At 34.7% G+C, this 22,124-nt stretch overlaps 2 protein-coding genes across 5 annotated transcripts; one reads left to right on the top strand and one right to left on the bottom strand.

The window, feature by feature from the left end:
* Nucleotides 1-7,676: 7,676 nt before the first annotated feature.
* Nucleotides 7,677-12,618, top strand: LOC136222438 (WD repeat-containing protein LWD1). 4 transcript variants are annotated; one of them, XM_066010198.1, is made up of 3 exons: nt 7,677-9,038; nt 9,659-9,731; nt 10,665-12,618. In XM_066010198.1, exon 1 carries the CDS (start codon nt 7,934-7,936, stop codon nt 8,972-8,974), a length of 1,041 nt encoding a protein of 346 aa, XP_065866270.1. In that variant the 5' UTR covers nt 7,677-7,933; the 3' UTR covers nt 8,975-9,038; nt 9,659-9,731; nt 10,665-12,618. The 4 variants fall into 4 exon arrangements, with proteins under 4 accessions (XP_065866270.1, XP_065866269.1, XP_065866271.1 ...); XM_066010197.1 differs by having other exon boundaries at nt 9,659-9,718; nt 10,665-12,617; XM_066010199.1 differs by lacking the exons at nt 9,659-9,731; nt 10,665-12,618 and adding an exon at nt 9,245-9,611.
* Nucleotides 12,619-14,944: 2,326 nt separating this feature from the next.
* Nucleotides 14,945-21,267, bottom strand: LOC136221790 (heavy metal-associated isoprenylated plant protein 36-like). The gene is made up of 3 exons (XM_066009217.1): nt 21,261-21,267; nt 15,446-15,521; nt 14,945-15,375 (listed from the first exon to the last, which is right to left on the bottom strand). Exons 2-3 carry the CDS (start codon nt 15,498-15,500, stop codon nt 15,050-15,052), a joined length of 381 nt encoding a protein of 126 aa, XP_065865289.1. The 5' UTR covers nt 15,501-15,521; nt 21,261-21,267; the 3' UTR covers nt 14,945-15,049.
* Nucleotides 21,268-22,124: the final 857 nt, after the last annotated feature.

The following is a 22,124-nucleotide window of genomic DNA, read 5'->3' as shown; positions in this document are numbered from 1 at the left end:
AAAACAGTTTTATCTCCAAAAATCTCCTCGTTTCTCCATTTTCAAACTTGGTGACAGATAATAGTAAAGAAAATGTCACCATGCTCCATGTATGGAAGCAACTTTCCTCTAACACCATCAGAGAACCAATCGACCTCAGAATGTGCCATGAAGGAAGAGAAAATATGGTGTGGGAGAATTTTCCTCCAAACCTCTTTACTATTAGAGCAATCTCTAAGAGCATGGCACAAAGTCTCAACATGGCCTCTGCATCTACTACAAGCTCCAGAATCAGCCAAGTGCCTTCTGTGCCTATCCGAATTAGTAAGAAGCCTGTCCTTAACGCCCAGCCACAGGAAACTCCTAATACGGAAAGGAACTTTAAGGGTCCAAATCGACTTCCACACATCCGAGGGAGGATCAGATCTAAAGAGAGAGAAAGCTTCAAAGGCCGATTTGCAAGAATAAACTCCATTGTTAGTCAGCGTCCAGCAGTGCCTATCCAAGTCTTCCTCTTGATTACTCACATTCACTCCCCGCATTCTAAGGAGAGTCTCAAGGCTAAAGAAAGTATCAAACTTTGACCAGATCCAGTCCCCTTCCGAGTCAACCACATCGGCAATCCTCCAGTTGCGTATATCACTAGGCGGGGGGGAAGAACACACCTCAATTAACGGTTTATCCCCAATCCAGTTATCAAACCAGAAACTAATGGACTTACCATTCCCCACCTCCAGGCCAACTCCCGAGCAGAACTCATCAAACACAGCACTAAGTCCTTTCCAGAGGAAGGAACAATTAGCAACTCTCTCTTTTGGGCCCCCGAAGATTTTGTCTTTCCGATACTTACCACAAAGGAGGCGAACCCAAAGAAAGGAGGGGTTTTGCCACATACGCCAAAGGAGTTTCATTAATAAAACTTTATTATTGTCCTTTGCTTTCCTAATACCCAGACTCCCAGAATCTTTAGGCTGGCAAACCTCACTCCAAGGCACAAGATGGATCTTCCTGCCCTCCGCAGCTTCCCCCCACAGGAACCTACGGTTAATCTTGTCAAGATCATTAAGCACAGGATCCGGAAGCTTACAAGCCTGCATGATGTGATTGGGAGCAGCACAATTAACAGATTGAATTAACGTGAGGCGGCCAGCGAGAGACAGAGTCTTGGCTTTCCAAGTGGCACACTTCGAATTAGCTTTATCCAAAGTCTCTTTGAAATATTTTAAAATTATATTTTTTTTTTTGAAGAAAAAAATTATATATTGTTAATGCGATATTATTGTTATTTTCAAACATGAATACTGGTTAATATTGAATCATATATGTCCTAACATTTTTTTGCCTTACACCATGGTTATCATCTACTTGATTTTTTATTTTTAATATAACTCATTTTATTATTTGATGATTTAGAATTATGTATTGTGAAGTGAGATATGTGCACTAATTTTTTTTATAGAATAGTAATAATATCATAAACCTTAAATAAATTTAAATTTTGTCTCTGATTTTAGTAAAAGTTGAACTAAACACACAAATTCAAGAAATCAATAAAGATATCGAAAAAAATATCATAATTGATTCAGGTGCAATATTATACCTATTATATTTTGAGAGAAGAAGATCACATATGTCAAAAGATTGAAGAAGAACTTGTTAATTTTAGAAATCATCTTGAGAAGTGTTAGACTTTCAAGATGATTTTCAGAATCATGACTACTTTTTAATAATTGTTCACATTGTATATACGAAGAGTGCACCTATAATAACTTGTTTTTTCACAAAATCAATTCGTGATTAGCACATCTCATTATCTCAGCAATCAATTATGCTAATATGTATATAAAAACAGCTAAGTATAATAAATGGGTTATCAAATATTAATTAGGTCGTAGTTACATACTTTTTCCCGTCCAAATTATTATTCAGGCAATATATGATTACACGGAATGGTCATTAAGAAAGTTGATGGAGCAAGCAAAATTACTCAAATTGAATTCTCTCAGGGGGTGGGCTGAAAGATGAAAAGGAAATGAATGTTTACAAATTAAATTGAAATTCAGAAAGGTGAATTAATTATAAACAAGTGAGTAAAAGAAGTACGTTAGTTTTGTAACCAAAAAGAAATAGAAAATTTTTCTAAGTGTTTAAGGGATGAGTTAATTAAAGTTAAGAAGGGTGAGTTATTTTCTTTAAAAAGAAAAAAAAATGGTGAGTTATAAATGTGTTTTTTCTTTTTATTTTATTTTTCAAGATGCCACCTCATTTTTTTTATTAAAGGCGGGAGACTAAACAGGTACTCAAGACATCCCAGTAACCCGAATAAATAAATATAAAAGAATAAAGAATGAAAGAATACAAGAGTATTCAGCCAACAAGGCTTAAACAAACCGAAAAGTATCTCGTCCTAATGAATCTGCTAACACAAGACTATTACAAAATTTGGGGTGAGAGTCCCACCACATTCCCGAGGAGCAAAGTCTGGCATGATTTGACAAAAGATCAGCTACTCGATTACCTTCACGGAAAATATGAGACGACACAAACCAGATACCTGATATAGTCGCCTGACAACTTAGCCACTCAACCCGAAGAGCCCATGGTACCACTTGCCGTGGGTTCCGGAACAAGGAAACCACATAAGAGGAGTCACTCTCCAACCAAATAGCATCCCAACCGCGCATGCTCGCTTGTTTGATTGCGAAAATGGCAGCGCGCAGTTCTGCCATGTGCACCAGACGATCGGCAGACGACATGGCAAAGCAACCAATAACCTGACCAACTTCATTCCTGAAAACCCCACCGCAACCTACCGATGAAGCTGTAACAGAGGCATCGCAGTTAAATTTAATCCACCCTAGCGGAGGGGGATGCCAGCGGACCGGGAAGATTCTCAAAGCTCTCGTGCATCGCGGTAACAGGTTGAGGTTGCGCAAAACAATGAGCTCAACAACCGAGTTCCAAACATGTCCAAGACGGAAATGATCCGCCTTACCAATGTTTGTCCAAAGTAATCTCAGTGCGTGATGTATGTTGGGAGGATTATCATTAAATACACAGTCATTACGTAGAAACAAAATTACCCAACCTAAATGAACAATAGCACTCGTCCATAAAATCCTAACCTGTGAACTGAAATTCTGAGTCATTGCCCATTTAATCCGCTCCTTGTACGATCCATCGTCAATCAGACGTCTCCCAAACAGTGACGAAATGCTCCGATATATCTCCTTAGCAAATTTACAGTCAACTAGTATGTGTTGCAAGGTCTCACCGCTCGCCTCACAAAAACAGCAGCGGGAAACCAGAATCATATCGCGCTTCCGTAACATCTTGTGAGTTGGGAGAAAGCCCCATAAGGCGCGCCAAGTGCAGAATGAGTGCGCCGGGGAAGTGAATTTATTCCAAATGAATTTAAACATAGGATCTTGAGGCACTTCCGATCCCAACCACCTGTAAAACAATTTAGAGGTAAAAATACCCTTGTCCATCGGCTTCCATACGCACTGATCGGTAGCGCTGCTCCACGTAATACCATCAATCGACTCCACAATGTCGTCAAGAAGCTGTGGCAAATTCTCTCAACTATTTTCAATGAGGAACTTGTCCACCCTGTGCTGTAGCTCACGCTGCCTCGCCAGCGACAATCCTAACCTATCTACAATCGTCGGATTTAACCATTTCGCTGACCAAAAGTTGAGGTTTGAAACTTCCCCGATGAACCATGCACTGTGTTACCGTAAAAGCTTGTAAGTCACTCTAGTTAAGATCCAAACCGATGACATAGCCACTCTATCCATAGGTAGGCATGCGGGACAAAGGAAACGGGAGCGAAGCAAATCAATCCAAGGCGAATTCCCTGCCACCAAATCCCAGGCCAATTTCCCTAACAGCGCTGTATTAAACCTAGCCAGCTCCTTAATTCCTAACCCGCCAGACTGCACCGGCCTATGACAAATAGACCAAGGCACCGCGACTAGTTTTCGAGAAAAAATGTTTCCACTCCAAACAAAGTTCCTGATTTGTGAGGAAAACCTTTTCAAGAGTCCTATGGGCCATTTATATATAGAAAAGGAATGTGTAAGCGAACTTGTGATAACCGAATTCACCAATGTAAGCCTACCATCCATAGAAAGAGAGGCTCCATCCAATTTGCAAATTTGGCTAATATCTGATCACAGAGAGCCTCGAGATGCCATCGCCTAGGAGCACCGCGAAACAAGGGAACCCCAAGGTACTTAAAAGGGAGATTACCGATTCTGATTCCAGTGACAGTAACAATCCGTGCTTGACCATGAGCAGTGATAAAATCCCCAAAATAGGACTCCAGTTTTTGCCAATTCACTAGCTGACCAGAAATCAAACCATACTGTGAAAAGATCGCTTTGAGGGCTCTGGCATTTGAAATAGAAGCTCTGTAGAAAATAATTACATCATCCGCATATAGCAAATGCGTGGGGAAAAGACAATTTCTAGAGTATTACATAGAAGACAATAGGCCAGCAGACACAGAATGCGAAATAAGCCTACTGAGATAGTCTTCTGTTATACCAAACAGTATGGGAGATAGGGGGTCACCCTGACAAACCCCTCGAGAATAAGCAAAATATCCTCTTGGACCTTGGGGAGTCAAAATCGAGAGTCTTGCGGAAGACAACAAATTGAGAATATAATCCCTGAACTTCAATGAGAATCCAAACGAATCCAAGCCTTCAAGCAGGAAGTTCCAGTCAAGGGTGGCGAAAGCCTTTTTTTATGTCAATTTTAAACACCATATTACCGCCAAAGAATCGCTTGTTAATGCAATTCACGCCTTCTGATGCCACTACAATGCATTGTTGTATTTTACTCCCTTAGGATAGGAGTCCAAAACACCTATCTTTGGGTACGATTTTAGGACAGTTTTTAGCTTACTTTCTGCTAATAAGCGAGCAATTCCCGCATTTATATGCATTTGTGTGTGTTAGTTAGAATTTGTATATGTTCTATTTACTTTTATAGTTTAGACTCGTTTTCTCATCATTTTTAGGCAAATATGGCCAAAATAGCATGTACGTTAACTTTCGATTATCTTTTATGGCTAATTGATCCGATAAAATTCGCACCAAACGGAGTATTTACTCAAAACAAACGATTGGTGGGTCAATTTAGCCCCGGAACTAATGTCGTTTGGAGTTTGCGTGTGTGTGCAGGTCAAAACAGGAACGACTTCGGGCAAAAATCGCGTTGCGGGAACAACCGATAGTCACGCAGGGCGTCTGGGCATGTCGCTAGTCGAAAACTGGCCTTTTTAGGCCACTTCAGCGAGCTGGCTCGCCCAGCTCGACGAGCTGACCTGCGGGAATCAGTCTCTTGACTGATTTTCGGCCCCACGATGCCACGATTGATCCCACGTCTTCCCACCTGCAAAAGGAAACTGATAACATTCGCCATAAAACATGAAGGATCAAGCTGAGAATATTCCCCCTAGAGAAGGACCAGAAAGGAGAAAAAACAAGATAAGATCCGCCTCCTTAGCATATATGGCGTATAGCTGGAAATACGGTGTCGTACCATGGGTCCGTCCCGAGATCCGCCAAGAAACGAAACAACCAAAATGATGAGTACATACCCAAAAGATGGTCGAGTTTCTTGTAGATTCTTCGAAGGCTTTGAAAGAAGTATAGAGGATCTCCCCATTTCTTGTAGATTCTTCCCTAAAATTAAATTAGCCAGAATTTCCTTAGCTAGACATATAACACATGAGTCAACGACCGGAGAGTCAATTTGTCCCTTAAAGGGAAGAGACCGAGAAAGGAAGAGTTTTAGAGTTAGAGAGAAAGTTAAAGATATAAAAAAAGAGGAGTTACAGAGAAAAAAAGTTAATGATGATTTCAATAACAAGGTAGTTTTTGGATCTTGATAGAAAAAATGAGAAAGAAAGAAAGAAAGAGAGAGAGAGTTCAAAAGAAAGGAGAGAATGGGGGGGGGGGGGGAAGTAAGAGAGAGAAAGAAAAATGATGAAAAAATAACTTTAAGGATAAAAGTATTTTTTATATGAATGAGATCCATTAAATGAGTTGTGTTGTAGGTCGTGTACACTTTAGTGGGAGGTCACTCATAAAGTTGTGTTGTAGGTCGTGTACACTTTAGTGTGCAAAATTGAAAGTTATACATCAAAATGTGATATGAGGTAAAAATTATGCACCAAATATGTAATTTACCTATATATGAAGATTAATATAATATAATAAAGAACTTAGGTTGAGAGAAATAATAAGAGCATAAAATGTCTTAATCTTGGTGTGTATTACACAAATGGGGAGATAAACCTGATAACATCCAGATTCAGAAAAGATGTCAGCCGCCCTTAACAGATAGACCAATACGTGGAAAGTAAGATCATAAGAGAAACTTACAAATAGACAGGCAAACCTACATGAGAGATTTGTCTCCCTAAGTCTTAACTCGCATCCAGATCATGTGGAAGATCCTCTAAAGGACTCAGCCTGGAAACAATGTTAAGAAAGAACAAATGTACCTTACCACTATCATACATTATTTGAGCGGTTATAAAGAATTTAAGGGAAGTCATTATTTATTTTAAAGGAGAATAAATGACAATTAATAGAAGTAATGTCTATTAGTGGAAGTAATGGTACAACGACTTAATTAAGCACAATTAAGACAGAAATGTATAGAAAGAGAGTATATACTTCTTGGAACATCTTTACAAGTAAGTTAACTACCCATTCTTGAGTACTTCATAGGCCCTGTTTGATAAAGAGCGTTTTGGGATAAAAAGATCGTTTTTGACCAACTTTAGCGGTTTGACTACTGAAACCGCTGATTGGAGTGTTTGGTGGAGAGAGGTTTGGGAGAGAGGTTTGGGATGAAAACGCTAATTTAGAAAAAGCTCATTTTAGGAGCTTTTTCAATTAGCGTTTTACAATATTAAAATTAATGGACTTCTTTAACCCTACTTTTAGTTTGCAGGTCCTAAAATTTAAAAAAAAAAAGAAAATTCGTCTTTTTGCACAAACCGCTATTATCAATCAGCTAATTTTTACCAAAGAGGTCCACACAAACAGCTAGTCAAATCAGCTAATGTAATCAGCTAACAGCTAACAGCTAATGTAATCAGCTAACAACTAACAACTAATTCCCAAATAGGGCCATAATATTCACTTATTCATAAATATTATACCGACTTTGCTATCGGAGTGTCCCCAGTCGAACCCAACGGCGACTCCCAGAGAAGAAACAACCATCAACGGAGGAAGTGCAATTATCAAAACCTTATTCATACTAATAGACTTATAAAAAGAATGGTTCTAATTGCACTTATTTTTAATTCATATGTGCATAATTAATACATGTGGTAGACATCAATTAAATAATTATTTCATAACAGTGGCAAGCATTTTCTAAAATATAAAAAAGAAATTAATAATAAAATAAATTTATAAAATAAAATGAGTGGTGAAGTTATTGAACCAAATATGTTAAATGATGTGAGGAATATACAAATTTATGAAAATTTAAGGAGGACAATTATAAGAGATGTTTTTATTTATTATGCATTTACTTTTTCATAATTCAAATGTATATTATGTATTCTTAAAAAAAAAAAAAAGTATACTATGTAATTTTATGTATATGTGTGTGGATTTTAGGATGAACTTTTTTTTTTTGGGATACCAGAACCATTCTGAGATTTCGGTTAATAGAAGAAAATCCTTACCATTATGAGGAACAGATTGCATTGTAAATTTCAGATTTTAACAAAGAAGAAGATGGAGTGACCTTTTTTCTTTTAGATAGTATGTATGATAATTTATGCGGTATTTGACTTGACTTGTTCATATTATTATTTGGTTTAGTTTTATCTTCTACTACATCACATTTCCTAATCTGAAAACTTAAACCGATAACCTACCACTCCCTTCTCCGCCGCTATTCACTGCTGTCTTTAATGGGGGTGAGCAGCGACCCCAATCAAGACGGGTCCGATGAGCAGCAGAAGAGATCAGAGATCTACACCTACGAGGCTCCATGGCACATCTATGCCATGAATTGGAGTGTCCGCCGTGACAAGAAGTACCGATTAGCCATTGCTAGCCTACTTGAGCAGTACCCTAACCGCGTTGAAATCGTCCAGCTTGACGATTCCAATGGTGAGATCCGATCCGACCCCAATCTCTCTTTCGAACATCCTTACCCTCCTACTAAGACCATGTTTATCCCCGATAAGGACTGCCAGAAGCCCGACCTCTTGGCTACTTCCAGTGACTTCCTCCGTGTCTGGCGAATCGCGGATGACCAATCTCGTGTCGAGCTTAAAAGCTTGCTTAATGGTAACAAGAGTAGTGAATTTTGCGGGCCACTCACTTCTTTCGACTGGAATGAGGCGGAGCCTAAACGAATCGGTACTTCTAGCATCGATACAACTTGTACAATTTGGGATATCGAGCGAGAGACCGTCGATACACAGCTAATTGCTCACGATAAAGAGGTTTACGACATTGCGTGGGGCGGCGTTGGGGTTTTTGCCTCAGTCTCTGCCGACGGTTCAGTTAGGGTTTTCGATCTTCGAGATAAGGAACATTCTACTATAATCTATGAGAGTTCTGAGCCAGACACTCCCTTGGTAAGGCTAGGATGGAACAAGCAGGATCCGAGGTACATGGCCACAATAATCATGGATAGCGCCAAAGTGGTGGTGCTGGATATCCGTTTCCCGACTCTCCCGGTGGTGGAGTTACAGAGACACCACGCCAGTGTTAATGCTATTGCTTGGGCGCCACACAGCTCTTGCCATATCTGTACTGCCGGGGATGATTCTCAGGCCTTGATTTGGGATCTCTCGTCGATGGGTCAGCCTGTGGAGGGTGGATTGGATCCAATTCTGGCTTATACAGCTGGTGCTGAAATTGAGCAGTTGCAGTGGTCTTCTTCTCAGCCTGATTGGGTTGCTATTGCATTTTCTACCAAGTTGCAGATTCTTAGGGTTTGATACTTCAATTCGTGTAGTCTGAATCTACAAGCAGGGAAAACTCCTTGCCTGTTTGATTTTCTAGGTAACAAAGTTAAAAACTTATATTTTTTCTTCGTGCTACTGACTGTTGTTTTAACTTCTGACATGAAAATGCTCTTTGAGTAGTTGTTGGTCTTACTCTGTCCTGTTCACTGCTTCTGAATGTTCTATCTATGCAATAACCTGTATTTTCAAACAATTATAAATAAACTCACAGCTTAATGGACAAGGTCATTTCATTCTTAATAGCGAAGATTCAATGAAACCCCCCTCAATTCTGGGTGATGAACTGGAAGTGGAAAGTAATATTATAGGTTGAATAGGCAATTCCTCAGGAGGAGGAGGAGGAGCCAAACTTGTTTCTTTTGCCTTTGCATCTCTTAATAGGAGGATGAGCAACAACTAACTGCAAACAGTGTGAACCAAACTTAAGTTTTATGGTTTTTGAATCTGGGGAAAATTGTGATTTTGTTCTTTGTCTGGCAAACTTGGGTAAATACCCAGAAATAGTATTAATTGAGAGGATATCATGTCACCTAAATTTGTTAGATGTACTCATTATGACGTGGAATTTGTGATTGTGTCAATACAAAGGAACCAGCTTCTGTTTCAGGTATTTGCAACTACAATTCTCTTCTAATGTTTGGGATTTGTAAAATGCAGCTTTGCCTGTTTGTTTATCTGGATGAGACATTCTGCTGAGATCAACTGCGGATTTTGTTGGTAATTTTCTATGGTGAATATCCAAGGAAATGAGAATTTTGTTTTAATGAAAATTAAGAATTTTTATTGAGCACCAAAACTGCCAACGTAACAAGGAAGGACACACAGAAAACACCTGGGCTCTTAAGCCCAAACATCCCAATAATAATTTCCCTTTTCTGTTTTCTCTCTCTGTACAACTCTATACAACAAACAAACTGTTTTTTTTAACATTATGAGAAATCTGAGCTATATCTGAGTAAAACGAATCTGTACATAATTAAACATAAATTGTTCCTAGCATACCAGGTTCAATAGACTGTTGCTACAACCAACGAGGATTGGTCTGAATGGTAAGGAGTTGAATTTGAGGGTTGGTCCGAGTGGTAAGGAGTTTAATTTTTATTTATCGGGTTTGAGGTTCAATTCTCCACTCCAATTTCATCCTTTTTTAGACGGGATTTTATTACAAGTAAGAGGCAGAGACAGGGAGCCTGGGGTGCTCCGTCACATTCGAACGTTGGAACCACTCTTAGTATGGGTGGTTTCGACCCTCTTGTCTCATGCAAAGGCAAGTTGGAGTGCAAGATTGCACTCCTAAAGCAATCTATCGAGGTAGTCCAGTCGTGTTGGGCTGAGCTGCCTTTTACCAAGTGAATATAAAGCAATCGGGGATCCAATTGCTTTATTTCATTTCTTTGGCAGAGAGAATCCTGCCCCATTTTCTTTTGCCGCGTGACAAAACCCCTCCCCTAGCCCCTCCACCCTTTCTTCTTCCTCAAGTCCACCACTGTCCACCTTGCATGTCGTTATCCTCTGTTACACCTACGATCTTCCGACACATGTCTCTTTTTTTTCGATCTACTATCTCCCGTTAGTTTTCTTTATTCCTTTGTTTGACCTAATATTTAGATTAAATATTAGGATTGGAATTATACAAATTGTTGATAATTTTATTCTCTTACAGGAGACTATTCACTTTATGCACTTGAAGCATGGTAGAGACAAGATCGAATGAAAGTTCTTGAGGGACACCCTGGTTCATTGGCTCAATCAGTTTTGGGTGGAGCTTTTTGAGAGACACCCTGGTTCTTCATCATGAGTTGTGTGGAGGCTTCCTATATTCATGTTCTTTGGAATGGTGAAAAGCTCTCTGGCTTTAAACCCTCGAGGGGTTTGAGGCACGACAACCCACTGTCTCCTTATCTTTTTTGTCCTTTGCTTAGAAAGGCTGGCACATGATTACTGATGAGATCGTTAGGGGAAATGGTCATCCTATTCATTTATCTCCACACTTCTTTTAAAAACGGATCACCACATTGGAAAAGCAAAATTGGGTCGCTAAGTTGTTAGGATATAATTTTGATATTTGTTATAAGTCGGGTAAGGAGAATCAGGCATTAGATGCTTTGTTGTGTGGAGATGATGATGGAGATTTTTTTTTTTATGTTACTCTCTAGTTCGGTTTGGGTTCCAAGAGCTCAATTGGTGGCTGAAGCGCATGCTGATCCTCATTTAAAGATAATTGTCCGTGATTTAAATATAATCCCTATTGTCATTCGGGCTATTTTTATGCCAATGAGTCTTATACAAAAAGTCATTGGTGATTCCTAAAACTTTTAAATTCGCTCCTCTATTGTTGGATGAGTTCATCAAGATAGCTTCGGGTGGACATTCGAGTTATCATCACACATATTGTCTCTTGATAGCCAACCTTTATTGACCTGGTATGATTGCAATTGTTCAAGGTTATGTCTAATCTTGCAGTATTTGTCAGCATTGTAAGAGTTCTTTAGCACCGGGTGGTCTTTTACAACCTTTGGAGATTCTAGATGTCATATGTGATCATGTGTCGATGGATTTCATCTTAGGCTTACGAAAATCGAGGGTATTTAATGCTATTTTGGTGGTAGTGGATAAGCTGTCAAGTACAACCACTTTATCTTTTTGAAGCATCCTTATTCAACTTGTAGTATTGCAAAGGTTTTTGTTTGGGAGGTGGTTTGTATCCACCATTTGCCATTGACTAAGAATAGTTTAAGTGATAGAGATCCTTCATTCTGGAGCCACTTTTGGCAATAATTTTTCATTCTCAAGGGATTAATTGCATAAAAGTTTTTGCATATCATCTAGAATCTGATGGACAAACTTAGGTTATCAATTAGTGTTTGAAAGCGTGTCTTTGCTGTTTTGGTATTGACCAGCCCCGTAATTGGTTCCTATGGATTCATTGGGCCAAATTCTTCTATAACACCACATTTCATGACTCTATCGGTCTGTCTCCTTTCGAGCTTCTGTATGAGCGAGCTCATCCTTTGATGGTGCAGTATATTCCAAGGGAGATTCAGGTTGAAGCATTGTGTTAGGACTTGAAATATATGGATTATGCGTTGAAACAATTAATAGCTCATTTGCATCATGCTCAAAGTTGTATGAAAGAACAAGCAAACAAAAAGTGCAGAGATGTGAGCTTTAGTGTAGCAGGGTGGGTTTATTTGAAGTTAAAACCACATCACCGAATCTTAGTCGTTCAATGTATCAATGAAAAATTGGCAGCGAAGTGTTTTAACCCTTTCAAGATAATGAAGCAGATTGGCCCCGTTGCTTAGAAATTGGAGTTGCCTTCTTACAAAATTCAACCTATTTTTCATCTCCTTTCTTAAGAAGGTGGCGGTTTTCGACGACGTAGAAAGTATTTTGTCAAAGGATTTAGAGCTATAAATTTCAGACCATTGTACTATAGAAGCTATTTTGACTATGCATTCTATTTTACAGTATTGTGACTCAATTGTGAAATGGTTAATCTAATGGAAACATTAACTCCCTAAAGAGGCTACATGGGAAGATGCATTGTCAATTCAAAAGTCAGTTTCTAGGTCTTAGAGACAAGACTCTGTAAATGAGAAGGTAATGGTAGAGACTATCACATAAGTTCACTTACCTTGGTTCATTCTAGCTAATAATGAGCTTAAATTGTGCTAAGTATACTATAGGAGACCCAAGGGTATCATTGGGAAGTAAAGAGTGAATTTTACTGAGTTGTCAAAAGTTAGTTACTACCTTCGAGAATGGTCCTGATGGTATATAAAGGGGGGTGTATATACTATGAGTTATGATGAGATTTCTCCTAACGCATAACTTAGAGAGTGTTGGAGGATTTCTTGGAAATCCTTGCTTATTGTTGTATTGCTCATAAGCCTTTCTTTCATTAATAGATCTATCTACTATTTTCTCTTCTATTCCTTTTCATTCTTTTTCTTAAGTTGAGGACTCTTAACAAATACTCCTAATATAGAAAATGACACGTGTCATTTTTATGACAAAAATGACACGCGTCATTTTTTTTGTATTAGAAATCTTTTAGATATAATGATATAACTGTTTGATAAATCTTAAAAATAAAGGACCTAAACCATATGGAGTCCCTTAAAGTTTTTTATTTTGGTCACGTTGCCCCTCTCTCCCAACTTAAGGGACAACCCATTAGCCATTTCAATTCCGTAGAAGTGACATAACATGCTTCTTATTTTGCCTCAATCGGAGAAGATGTTGACCCGTGAGGACCACGCGTCTTTCAGTTTACTTTTTATCTGCAACATGGTTTTTCCCTTTAAAACATTTACCCATTCTTAAAACACATTTTATAATAGTCTCTCTAAACTCATACACAATTTGAAATAGCATCATAACATGCCACATTGAATTTTTTTATAATGAATTTTATTGCGAAAATGCTTGGATTAAAAGGGCAAGGAAAACTCCGTTCCTGCCATTTTCACTAACCATTACCACCAAAATTGACAAATTATGCCAAAGTTTTAGTTTAAATATTGATATTAATTTCCAATGCAATTATGAGTTTTGTTTAATTCAATATATATTCTTTTATTTAGTTAGTAGAATAATTGTTGACGATATTAGAAAGGGAAGATATGATATTTTTTTTTTTTTTTTTGTCTCTATATCGATTTTTTAAAGGAAAAAAACTGGTTCTTATCTATAATATATTATTTACAAAATGACTATATATGAAGTTGTGTGTAAGTTTGAATACTAGAAGCAGATAGCAGAGTTAGGCGTGACAAAATGCAAAGAGACCAAATAATGATGCTTATTTACCGTTATTATATTATTGTTTTCTTTCTTTTAAGTCTTATTTGTATATTTTTTTTCTCAACCTTTGATTTCTTTAAATATATTATTCTTCTTAATTTTGGTTGTCAAAAATATTTGGTTCACCAATATAATAACTTGTATTTTTCATTGAACTCACCTTTTGGACGTTAGTTTCTTCGGGATTAATAATGGTTTTTCATTTTCCTTTTAATTATTATATATTTTTTTTCATGTATTATTGAATATATGTTTTTAATTTCATAAATATGTTAAAATTATACTTGTGCATCACACTGATCTCTAACTATTTAATCAAAATTATTAATGCTAAACTACATTAAACAATAAAATGATGAATACTAAGTTAACAAAAATATCAAATCAATCTTCAGTTTATCAATTAATTCGTATAATTCCAATCCTAATAATTAATCTAAATACTATGTCAAATAAAGAAAATAAAAAACTAACGGGAGATAGTTGATAAAAAAGAGATAGATAGATGCTAGAAGATTCGATGGGGTAATGGAGAACGGCGGTAGGTAAGGTAGACGGTGGTGGACTTGAGGAATAGGAAGGGAGGGATGGGCCAAAAAGGAGGGGTTTTGTCACACGATAGAAAAAAATGGGATTGGACTCGCTTTGCCAAAGAAATAAAATAAAACAATTAGAATTGTTGCTTTATGCTAGCCTACTATGGTAAGAAAATTTGATCTACCATGGGCCAAAATGATGTCGTTTTGGCCCTTAACAAGTCAATTTTTTTTAAGGCAATTCAAGGTTTGGCTATCTCGTGTAATTGCTTTGGAAGCGGAACCTTGCGTGCTTAATTCCTTTTTACTTTTATTTTTCTAAAATAGAGGGCGGAAATCACCATTAATAGCAATTAAGATATATTTGACAAAATAAGAATTTATTTGTATTTGAAAGTATTTTGGTAAAATTTGTAAAAAGAAATTATAAATTGCTTGGCATTGTAGGGTTTGAGGGATATTCCATGTTTATATAAAAAAAAAAATGAAAAAATGATAACATAAACCTTTTGCACATGTTGATATGTTTTAGGCCGAAATCTGGATAGCAGAAGGAAATAAGAGAATAAAGAAATGAAAATAGCAAAAGCAAAGGGTTGTATTGAACGATTAATAAAAAAACAAACATATATCTTCCAAACTCATATAAGATTACCAAAAATGAGTAGCAAGCTACTAATGCCCCTTAATTAAAAGCATCGCATCACATGACATGACATCCGTCTGTATTTTCGTCACTAAAGTAATCCCCAACTCGAAATGCTGGTTGCTGACAGTAATAGGCTGGTTGAGGCATTGTATACCATGGCATTGGATTAGCCATATTGAGGTACTTCATTTCTTCAATATTTTCTGTCTCATTCTCATCTTTCAGACAGGCCTTCTCTTTTACTATTACCGCATTCTTTTCTTTCCAGATTTCTGCTTGCTTTCCACCTTTTGACAGTCTTTTTATCAGAATTTTAGGATCCACATTTCCTATAACTGTAACTTTTGGCTGCAACTCATCCATTTCAGTCTTCAAAACACCTGCACTGCACACATCATTTTCATCAAACATGATCATCAAATTCAGTTTCATTGCATCATCATTACGTACCTTCAATGCCCTGTAAAATCTTCTTTACTTTCCTCTTGCAGCCATCACAGCACATGAGATTCACCTTCAGTTCAATCTTCTGAAATCAACCAAAAAATGAGTCGCAATTAACAAAGCTAAAGACAACAAGAAGAAAAGAGAAAGGTATTGGGACCTTCAAGTCTACTTCCTTAGACATGTTATTTTCTCGTCCTGTCCTGGACAGTAGACCAAAAATAGCTTTTTGTGTTCTTTCAGTTTCTGTTTGAGTTTGAGCAAGTATTTATAGTGCCTATTAGAAGAATGGGGAATATGAATATTGAGTTGAGTGAGTTAATTAATAGCCTGTTAATTTCCATAATAATTGTATTTATTGTCGTTACAACACTAAAGCAATTCAATGGACAGCTTTCTCTACAAGCAATTACAATGCCTTTTCCCACTTCAATGTTTTATAACCGAACACTTCATTTTTTTTAATTCATCTAAAGTGTTAATTAAAACCACCAAATAATTATCTGTGTAACTAAATAATTATTTCCTTCAATTTTGTATTTACAATAAAACCTCTATAAATTAATACTCGATAAATTAATAAACTCTTTAAAATAATAATTTCTTCTGCTCCCAACTTGGGCCAGTTCAAAAAATGATCAATTTTAATAAATTAATAAGATAATAATTTTCTAGAACAACCCTTTATAAATACATTGTATTATTACCTCTATAAACTAATAATTTCTCAAATATATATGCAAAATATATATAGATATACATACTTAGGGTAATTTAGCAAAATATGAATCTACAATATTTTGTTTTTTCTTGAAATTTAAATCTAGTTGAATTTCATCTCTAACTATTCTCAGTGCATTCAAAAGTTCCGGTGTATCATTGTCAAATTGTAAAAAGTGGATTATGCTGTAATTGTTTCCTTTCTTGTGACTTATTTCAAAGGAACCGAATCATCTTCAGCTTCATCCTTTAATTGAATTTTGCATAACGCTCGACACAATTTCTTCTAAACTTCGGACTTGTGAGCATTCATTGTTTTCACCTGGATAATCCAATATTTGATTGAAATCCATTGGATTGCGGTAACCAAGCTGACCAATCATTCCCTCAAGTTCATGAATGTCTTCAGTGGTTGTTTCTTCTAAATTCGTTGTGACAGATTCATGAGAAGCCTATTTTTGGTATAATTTGAAACAACACTCTATATAATTTTTTTTTATAGTAATTCATTAACTATGATACATTGAATATTTTTAACATAAATACAATGAACTTTCAAGTTCAATTAACTTATATAATGCACATTTAATTTTATTTGTTCATTGATTTTAGACAAAAACTTTTTCTAAATTAGTAATTTAAAATTTATTTAAAATAAAATTCAAATCACTCTATAAATTAATAATTATTAATTTATTGATTAATTAATAACTCTCTAAATTAATAAAATTTCATGGTCTCAACATTATTAATTTATAGAGGTTTTACTGTAGTTATATATACATTGACTATATATGCTACTTTACCCCGTAACCAATACTTTCTTTGTGCATTAACACATGATTGATTCTCTTTTAAGTGATGATATATCTGATCATTGTTTTTGTTTGTTCATTAATATTACTAATTATTAAACTAAAGATGCCTAGCCTATACTTTTTTTTTTCAAAAGCTTCCATCCTTAATTAAAATTGAGAATATTGAGAAACTTGGACCTAGGAGCTGCAAGTTATAGCTTAAATGAATTCAAGTCATCATATTTTAATTGAAAGAGGTGTCGTGGTATCTAATCAATTTTCTCAAACCAATTGACCGGAATTACGTAGAGGTGTCAAAATGGCTAAAAAGATTAACCCAACCTATTTAATAAGTGGGTTGACCCAATCCAACCCATTTAATAAATGAATTGTAATCATGGTTGTCAAAACCGAACCGGTCAAAGAACCGAAAAAGACAAAGGGTTAAGGGTTTGAGGTTTAACCGGGGTCCAACCGAGGTTTAACCGGTATTAAAAAATCATATGAAAATTATAATTCTATTCGTATTTAATCTTATAACATAGTATAATATTAACTATATTCATCAAAGTTATACTAATAATATTTATTTAATATCATAACAAATAAATATAAAAAAAAAAATATACTTTAAAAATTAATAGTGATTATTTTTATTAATAACTAACATGTAAATATGTTAATAGGATATGTATTTTATAATTCAACTTCAATTTTAATTTATTAGATTTTTAAAATTTATTTGTATATATTTAAAATTTAATACTAATTAAATTTCTTAAAAAAATATTAATTAAACTTTGTTAATATTGAGAAAATAAAATAATTTTTTAATGATATTTATCTAAATAGAAAAATAATATTAAATAATATTTTAATTATTTAACTTGTAACATTATTATTTATTTTTAAATAGTTAATTATAAATATAAGTGAAATGATAGTGTATTGGTGAGCATTAAAGTTTACATGCTAAAGGTTCAATGTTCGAATCCTACCTTTGTTAAAATTTATATTTTTTTTAAGTAAACATGTCTAAAATCAAACCGGATCAAACCGCATAACCGGTACTGGATCAACCGGTTTGTGGTTGAACCGGCCGGTTTGAACGGTTTTAAAAGATTTAATAACCGGACCACCTCCGGCCCGGAACTGTGACCGGTTCCGATTGAACCGGGTTGAACCGGCCAGTCCAGTCTGGGTTTGATAACCTTGATTGTAATAACCCATTTGTATATAGATCAACATGACCCAACCTATTTATTAAATGGGTTGACCCATTTAACTAAATCTAATTAAAAATTAAAAAGCATAAAAACATCAAAATAGAATAAACGTGAAAATGTAAAAATTATAAATAAAAAAAGAAAAAAATGAAATGAGTTACACGGATCGACTCATTTTACCCGATTAACTAAAATACAATATAATATCTAGTTGTTCATCCTTTTACATGATATAGTTTCTTAATGTAATTAAAATTCAATTTGACCAATTTAAATTCAACTAAGTACAAAAAGAACTAGCGTCACTTCATTTGTAATTAATATAAATTAGTAACTCGACCAAAAGCTTATTTTGTTATGTATCAGTAACAGTATCATATCATGTGACTCTACAAAAGTTTAATTTCAATAATACTCATTTCATTACCCTTTGTTTAGCAGACAAAAGTTTAACAAAACCAATTATCATAAGTACAAAAGTTTAACATAAATTAGAACATAACCAATTTAAGCAAAATAAGTTTAACAAAACAAAAACTAATTGCAAATCTAGAGTGGAAATTTAGCAAAACTGAAGTTGAACAAAATAAAAACCAATTGTCTAAATAAGAAAACAATAACTCGGCCAGAGTTAATCAAATTTTGCAAGACTATAGCAGAGAAAAATAAAGATAAAACACAAAGGAAGCAGATACTTAAAAAAGGGGAAGAGCCAAGAAGTAAAAAGAAGATACCTAGAATTTATATATCAAATGGCAGAAGGCGGAATATTAATTTTTATATATAAAAACTGTAGTATATCCTTACTATTAAGTTAATCCTTATGCGGCTGAGAACAAGAAGCAGAAAGAGGTCGATTTGAGAGAACGTCGGAATCAAGCGGTGGAATCCACGGAATCAATGGTTGGGAGAATAGTGGAATCGACCATGGTCTTACTTAAGTGTTCTGTATTTGTGGTTGTTTTAAGATGAATAAGAAACTAATGGGTTATTAGGTTGACCCTGCCAAAAACCTATTCAACCCTTTTATTATATGGGTTAAATGGCTCAACCTCTTTATGACCCATCTCATAAAAGGGTCAACCCTAACCTATTTAGATGATGGGTTAAATGGGTCAATAAATAGGTTATGACTCATTTTGACACCTCTAGAATTACGTCTTAATATAAATTCAAGACGAGAAACTTAAACACAATCTCATTGTTGCAATTAAACTTTTGATGCATGGAGTTGTAAGAATAAACATCTCTATGGTTGACCAACATTGACCCAAAATCATGGAAGATTGTAACTATGAAAATGCTACTTCATAACAGGCAACTAATGTCACACCCGACCCTAAATGGCATCGGGTATGAACGGAATATAGGATAACGAACTTCGGACAGCTTGAAACCCGAACCTATATTCTAATATATAAAAATTTATTCGGACTCCCTAAAATTTATTTAATTATTTGGCTTGGACTCGATAATTCTATCGAGCTTCCTACGTATCCCGAATATCTTTTAATCTTTTAAATAGGGAATCAAAGCCACGTAGTTCTACCTATTTTATGTATTTCTCTTAATTAGGTAGTTCTCTTAACTTATGAACTCATTTTAACTTATTGACACGTTGATTGATTCGCTAATAACTTAATTGTATATTTCACTTTATTACTATATAATTTAATATATATAAATCATTTTAACAAAACGAATCAAATCGAATAACGTTTTATCAAACGAATCAAATCGAACAATCTTTTATCAAACAAATCAAATCGAACAACGTTCTATCAAAATGAATCAAATCGAACAACGTTTCATCAAACCGACGCTTTATCAAACCAAATTCATAATCAAATAAACGTAAAATTATATTTCAAATCATCAAGCATTTTCAAAACGTAATACTAAATTTGCGTGTGTGTCCATCCTCGAATTCCACCCGTGTAGCTTATCACAACATCAATCATATCAATAATCGAGATATCTCATTTATATCTCGCCTTGCCTAATGTTAGGACTACCAGCTGTGCACTCTGGCCATACTGCCCTTAGGCATGGTCTTACAACTTACAATTTCTACCCCGGGCAATCCTAGATGGACAAAACCATTTTATCTTTCAAAATATCACAACTCATAAAAATATTTGGACTTCGATCCAAAATAATAACAACAATAATCGCAACAGCTTTCTCAATCCAGAAACAATTCGTAAGAAATCATCAAATTCATTTTATCAATCCAATTTTCAAAGTATCACGATAATAATAATTATTCTTCAAATAAGTAAAATCCAGAGTATTCATTTATTTCAAATAATCGAAATCCAAAGTATATAAATAGTTAAACAATTTAATCAAAGTATTCAAAGTAACTCAAATATTATATAAATAATTTTAAACTAAACACTTTTATCAAACCGTTTATGTTTGTTACCGAAATTGTAACGCGTATCGCTAACTGAGTATCGTTATTTTAGACCGAATATACCATTAGACACATTATATTATCATAAGTCTATTCGTACTAATCTTTATCCTCAAATTCGTTGTAATTGTCTGAATATATAAATATTTGAATTTTGACCATTTAAACTGACAACGTTAATTCCGACCGAAGGTTCAGTTAGACTCATTATATTATCATAAATCTATCTAATTTTATATTCAAATTTTTCTACAGATTTTATATTCGACTCGATACCGACTCTATTTGGAAAATATCCGTATTAGTCCTTTCATTTTCAACTTATTTGAACTCTAACTGTTAAAGTCGCTTAAAATATTTTACTGATCGAAATATTCTTATTGGATTATTTTCGGTCATTACCGGAATAGTATTGTGTAACTCAAACCGGTATAGTTATTTTAGACCGACATAGTTAATTCCGATCGATTATATCTTTAAACTCGTAACGCTACTAAGAGTCTATTGATACCGAATTTCACATTAGATAAATCTAAAATACAACTGTCTAAATTTCATATTTTTATTAGTAACCTATAAACTTGATAAATTATTATAAATATCGGAACCGAACTTATTATAGAACTTTTAAAAATAATTTGAATCTAAAACATCATTACCGAAATATTATCGTCGGTCATCATTATTCCGTTAACAACTGCCGGATTATGTCACTCCCCCATCAATTCTCCGTATATCTTCCTCTATATCTCTATATATATGCTCCCTCCTCTTTTATTCAATTATATGTATATTTATTTATGAGGTTTTAATTCCTCTCCCCCATCCTATCTAATCTAATATATATATATACTAATAAGGGACACATAAGTAGATTGTATGTTTAAAATTTGACAAATGGAATTTAGATTAGCTATCACATTGCCATGTATTGTAAACGTGTACATTGCATATTTAGTTTATTTTATTTTTTTCCTTTTTTTAATTTTTTTTTTAATTTTGATCATAATTCGTAAATATCAATTTATGGTTTAGTGAAGGATTAATATATTAATAGTTAGTTAACATGTAATGATTTAAAAGCTAATATATTAATTGCAAAATATTAATTAAGGTCATTTAATTTCTATTTTTTTTATAAGACTTAACCCAAACTTTTAATTTAAACTTAAAGTCAATAAATTAAACCCAATAGTATATTTAAATTCATAATTAATTAACTCTAAAATCTATATCGAAATTTTTTTAGACACGGACGTTACAACTAAAATAATTTGTCATGTGGACTAATCAATACGTCTAGATCAAACACAATGATGGAAGATAATTGTCTCATATACATGAACCAATAGGGAAAGTACGCTAGTTCCAAATAGATATATCCAGATATATATGGTTTACAGTTGGTACATATCAAATCCTTGTAGTCCCGCTAGAGGATATATTCCCCCTTACGTCCTCGCATGTGTTTATAGCACCAGCTAAGACACAAAAATCGACTTCTTGCCAAATTGTCGCTCATT

Source organism: Euphorbia lathyris, chromosome 3 (assembly GCF_963576675.1).
Source record: "Euphorbia lathyris chromosome 3, ddEupLath1.1, whole genome shotgun sequence".
Lineage (NCBI taxonomy): Eukaryota > Viridiplantae > Streptophyta > Magnoliopsida > Malpighiales > Euphorbiaceae > Euphorbia > Euphorbia lathyris.
The sequence above is the reverse complement of the archived record's forward strand: the minus strand, read 5'-3'. Positions and strand labels throughout refer to the sequence as shown.

Bases quoted from the DNA above. Each gene is read 5' to 3' on its own strand.
- LOC136222438 (XM_066010198.1), top strand. From the start codon at position 7,934: ATGGGGGTGAGCAGCGACCCCAATCAAGACGGGTCCGATGAGCAGCAG.
- LOC136221790 (XM_066009217.1), bottom strand. From the start codon at position 15,500: ATGTGCTGTGATGGCTGCAAGAGGAAAGTAAAGAAGATTTTACAGGGC. The intron at 15,376-15,445 runs GTACGTAATGAT...TGTGCAGTGCAG, and splicing joins GATTTTACAGGGCATTGAAG to GTGTTTTGAAGACTGAAATG.